The 5,343-nt window shown below is 25.4% G+C and overlaps 1 protein-coding gene across 1 annotated transcript; it reads right to left on the bottom strand.

Moving 5' to 3' along the window:
* Positions 1-379: 379 nt before the first annotated feature.
* On the bottom strand, positions 380-4,598 carry LOC122501908. Its single transcript, XM_043611692.1, has 5 exons — positions 4,245-4,598; positions 3,953-3,985; positions 1,055-1,124; positions 684-856; positions 380-502 (listed from the first exon to the last, which is right to left on the bottom strand). The coding sequence occupies exons 1-4, from the start codon at positions 4,564-4,566 to the stop codon at positions 706-708; spliced, it is 576 nt and encodes a 191-aa protein (XP_043467627.1). The 5' UTR covers positions 4,567-4,598; the 3' UTR covers positions 380-502; positions 684-705.
* Positions 4,599-5,343: the final 745 nt, after the last annotated feature.

Here is a 5,343-nt window from a genome sequence, read left to right as displayed (position 1 = left end):
AAAATAGGGTGAAAAAGAATTTGAAAAAACAATTTCATAAAAAATTTTTGAACGCAGTGGAATAATAAACGATAGTGTAATTAGTTTTAACAACAATAAAATGCGTAGGTCAACAATTTTCGCTGATTTCACCGTTTTTCTAAATATAAAGACCATTATTATTATACATCTTTTGTAAAGCATTTCCGTTACAAAAATATTCTGCATAAATTTCTGTCAGATTGACAGAGATAAATTTTTCTTTTATAATTATTTTTAATAGTAAGAAAAATAATATTTTTTCAAGGATTATAAACCACATACATTATATCGGGAAAAAAATATATTTATAAGGGACAAATAAAAATACAATATTATACAATATCCTTTAATTTATTTTTTTTCCTTAAATTTACATTTATTATATCTTACACAAGAAAATAAGCTTCCCATTTTAAAATCTCTTTCATTTATTCTCAGACACATGTAATATACATACACGAGAAATCAAACTGCGAGAAAACTGAAAACAAAGAAATTATTTTTATTAAAAAAAAAAAAAAAACGAATTTTTAATATCGGAAATATATAGTCGAAATAAATACTTTGTTTTTCTCCGGTTATATTTGAAACGCAATAGAAATTTACACAAAAAAAAAGTAAAGTATAATTTACTTATTTTTATTATAGTCAAGCTCTTTTACCATGGAAAGGTCAAATTTTCAATTAGGCTGGAATTTTACTGGCTGAAACTTCAAAGGAACCAGAACCATCGGGAAAAGATTGGGCAGAACTGCTACTGGAAACACCACTTGAAGGTCCTTTTGGGAAAGTACCACTCTTGTAAAATACATCAGTTCCAAAACGAGTATCAATACTACAAAAATAAATATTATTATTCTCATTGTTTTCTGTTTTGAGAAAAAATAATATATCAGTTCTTGAAAATCTTCAATGTATAAAAATCATATCCGCAATTGTCTTAAATGTCAAAAAAGAGAGAAAAAAAATTATTCAGTTTCCTCAATTAATCATAAAAATCATTAATAACAATAATAATTCTCCTCACTCTTACTTAATTCCTCCTTTGAAGTCAGCATTAGTGCTTTGGCTGTCAGTATCAGTATCATCAAAAAACTTGATTCCTGTTTTCAACAAAAATTCATTTATTATGATTTAAAAAAAAAATTTTGTAATTTAAAAATTTTAAAAATTAAAAAAAAAATTTTTTTTCAAAGACTTGTTCTTTGTGTTTAAATTACAAGCATTTATTTTAATTACTCTTTTAGTTAGTTAGATTGGGCAGAACTAATTAGTCTTGGTAAATTAATAAAGATCTTTTTAATAAATTGTGGACAAATTAAAATTATGGAAGTGTACGAACACTTTTATATGTAGAAATGAAAAATTTCTTTCACACAAAAATAAAAGAGTAAAATGATTACGCAATAGTCAAATTAGTTCTGATTACCATAGAAATATATGTGTCTTGTAAATATATGCGTAAAACGAATTGTGAGGTCAAGTATAACTAAAATTACGCAATAAGCTCCTCATTTCTCAAAATAATAATAAATTCTCTTGTTAAAAAAAATTTCGAAGTTATCTATTATAGAGTATATTTATCAAAATATTGTGTTCAAGTTCACTGTAAAAAAAAGTTTTTGGGACATTATTCTGAAAGTGTTTCTATACACGAAATATCGGAAATCCCCCGATACATTTTGAAAAAATTCCTGTAGAATTAATTATATTGAAACTTGATATAGTTATTAACAATAAAATTTTTAAATTATTTTGTTATTTGTTGAGATAATTTAATATATTTATAATTATTATTAATTTATATTACTATATAATCATTAAGATTATTAAGATTTATGTATATTTATTTACAATTATTAAAAATTTGTCATTATTAAATATGTAGCAAAAATAATTAAGATACTTTTTTAAGTTAAGTTAATTAAGTTCTTTTTTAAAAAAAAGGCAAAAATCGATATCTCTTCTTTCAGTTAATTTATTAAAAAATGTAAGTTGTTTTAAAAGAATTTTCACTGAAATTTACTGCTTTTTAGTTTCAAATGTAACAATTTATTAATTGATACCAAATTTGTCATATTCATAATAAAGTTATCAAATTGATAAAAAAGTTATCAAACTGTTAGAAAAAAGAATTTAAATGGTACATTAACAATCAGATTCTTAAAAAAGTATTAAATTGGTACCCAAAATACCGAACTGATACCAAAAGTATTAAACTGTTACAAAATTATTGTTTTGATAAAAAAATATGAAATTAAAAGAAAAACTATTAAATTGGAACAAAATTTATTAAATATTTATCAATAGTATCAGATTGACACAAAAAGGATCGCTGATTTCCACCAAAAGTATCAGATTGGTACCAAAAAGATCAGATTGGTACCAAGAGTATCAGATTAGTACCAAAAATATCAGATTGATACCAAAAGTATCAGATTGGTACCACAAATAGCAGATTGGTACGAAAAGTATCAGATTGATACCAAAAATATCAGATTGGTACCAAAAGTATTAAACTTGTACAAAATTAATTTTTTTAAACCAAAAACCTACGAAATTGGTATAAAATTGATTAAATGTTTACCAAAAGGATCAGATTGACAGAAAAAGAATCAAATTTATCCAAAAAGTATCAGATCGGTACTAATATCTCAGATTGATACCAAAAGTGTGAGATTGATACTAAATTTGCCAAATTGATACCAAAACTATGAAATTGTATTGAATTAATACCAAAATTATCAAATTGATGCCAAAAGCATTAAGTTGTTACAAAATATATCAAATTGGTACAAAAGTATCAAATTGATACCAAAATTAATAAATTTGTTACCAAAAGTATCAAATTAATTCCAAAATTATTAAATTGGTACCAATATAATCATTTATTATATAAAAAATGTATCAAACTGTTACCATAAATATTTAGTTGCTACAAAATTTATTAAATTGGTACCAAAAGTATCAAATTGTTACATAAAGTTTTAAATTAATACCAAAATTATCAAATTCTATTGTATTGGAAACTAAAAGTATCAAATTGATACTAAAATTATTAATGAGTATTGTATTGGTACCAAGGAATCAAATTGATACCATAAGTGTTAAAATGGTGCAAATGGTACAAATGGTTACCAACTGAATGAAAATGGTACAAAAGGTATTAAATTAGTACCTACAAAAAATATTACTCTGATACCAAACTTGTCAAATTAATACCAAAAGTCGCAAACTGATGGAAAAAGTATCAAATTTATAAAGAAAGTATTAAATTCGTACCAAATTTTTTAAATCGGTATGAAAAGTATCAAATTTAAATCAAAAGTATTAAATTGGTAATCAAACTGTCAGAAAAAGTATCAAATTGGTACTCAAATTATCGAATTGATACAAAAATTATTAAATTGGTATAGTGTTTATTATATTAGTACCATAAGTATTAAATTCATGACAAAAGTATTAAATTGGAACACAATTTTTTAAATTAGTATCAAAAGTGTGAAATTGATGTCAAAAGTATTAAATTGTTATACCAAAAGTATCAAATTGATAGCAAAATACTTATCAATTTGATATCTTTGAAAAAAATTTGATATTTTTCTATTAATAATTTTTGTCGATTACTGTTTGTTAATTGTGGTCTTGGGTCCAAATAATTACAAATTATTACAATTAACAAACAGTATTCGACAAAAATTAAGGTCCTTGAAAAAAAATACCGAAATTAATAATCTTTGAAATGAAATAAGAAAAATTATTTTTAATCTATTTCGATAATTTCCCATTCAATTTGTTCGCGACAAATATTTCTAAAAAAATTGAATAATTTCTCCCAAATTAGATACAATAAATAATAGAAAATTATTACTACAAAGTAATACATATATTAATTCATTTTTACCATTAAATTATAACAAAAAAAACATACCTTTACAGACGCAGTTGCAATTTTGTCCAAATCCTGAAATAAAATACCAAAAGTATCATGAAATTTAAATTTTCAAAAATTTTCCAAAAATACAGATACAGTTTTCTTGAAAATATCAAATTGATGCCAAAAATTTGGAACAATTTTATTTCTTATTTGGTCCATATTTTTGGTATCAATTTGTTGGAATTTGATACTTTCAAGTTAACCACCGTTAATTTAAATGTAAATATTAAAAGTGAATATTAAATACTGTATAAAGGAAAAGAAAATGTGGGAATTTCCAGCATACCTCCTTGCTCCATTGAAAATGATTTTCGTTGACTTTTGTTATTCTTCTCGAAACCACTTTCTTCTTGTTCCTTATTTTGACAACTGTTTTTATTCTCTTCGTCCACCTTAGTTCCAAAATTGACATCAGCAAATGGTTTATCGGTTAGTGGGAAACCCTGATTGAAACCAAAGCCATCATTTACTTGAGCATTGGCACTGGCACTCGCTGCAGCGTTTCCAGACACTTGAGTGTTAGTGATGGTCTGAGGAACACCATTAAAAACACTACTCGAAGATTTCGACGCACTACTGGAACCAAAATTGTGCATTGTGTTTGGCATCGCTGGATATAATCTGAAATTCGAGGGATAGGTTCTGCCTAGCCTAAACGCCTCATTATTACCTGCAAAAGAAAAAAACCAACTTTGTTAAAAATATTTGGGTCGTTTTGAACCTCATTTCTAAAAAAAAAATTTTGGCTAAAACAACTTACATTGGCAAGTAAAAAATACTTAAAAAATAAATAAGCCGAAATTTTTTTTTTGTTGATTTAGAAATGTTACAAATCTGGAATAATTAATTGTTTAAAATGCAAAAGTCATTGCAAAATTAGTAAAATTCATTTTACTAATTTCATTTTGGTACCAAAAATATCAGATTGGTACCAAAAGTATCAGATTGATACCAAAAGTATCAGATTGGTACCAAAAGTATCAGATTGGTACCACAAATAGCAGATTGGTACCACAAATATCAGATTGGTACCACAAATAGCAGATTGGTACGACAAATATCAGATTGGTACTACAAATATCAGATTGGTACCACAAATATCAGATTGGTACCACAAATATAAGATTGGTACCAAAAGTATCAGATTGATACCAAAAGTATCAGATTGGTACCACAAATATCAGATTGGTACCAAAAGTATCAGATTGATACCAAAAGTATCAGATTGGTACCAAAAGTATCAGATTGGTACCACAAATAGCAGATTGGTACCACAAATAGCAGATTGGTACCACAAATATCAGATTGGTACTACAAATATCAGATTGGTACCACAAATATCAGATTGGTACCACAAATATCAGATTGGTACCAAAAGTATCAGA

This window comes from Leptopilina heterotoma, unplaced genomic scaffold (genome assembly GCF_015476425.1).
Source record: "Leptopilina heterotoma isolate Lh14 unplaced genomic scaffold, ASM1547642v1 Lhet_218, whole genome shotgun sequence".
Lineage (NCBI taxonomy): Eukaryota > Metazoa > Arthropoda > Insecta > Hymenoptera > Figitidae > Leptopilina > Leptopilina heterotoma.
Note: the sequence above shows the minus strand (reverse complement) of the source record. Positions and strands in the feature narration are given on the sequence as shown.

Bases quoted from the DNA above. Each gene is read 5' to 3' on its own strand.
- LOC122501908 (XM_043611692.1), bottom strand. From the start codon at position 4,566: ATGCCAAACACAATGCACAATTTTGGTTCCAGTAGTGCGTCGAAATCT. The intron at 3,986-4,244 runs GTATGCTGGAAA...ATTTTATTTCAG, and splicing joins ATTTTCAATGGAGCAAGGAG to GATTTGGACAAAATTGCAAC. The intron at 1,125-3,952 runs GTATGTTTTTTT...TGTTGAAAACAG, and splicing joins TTGCAACTGCGTCTGTAAAG to GAATCAAGTTTTTTGATGAT.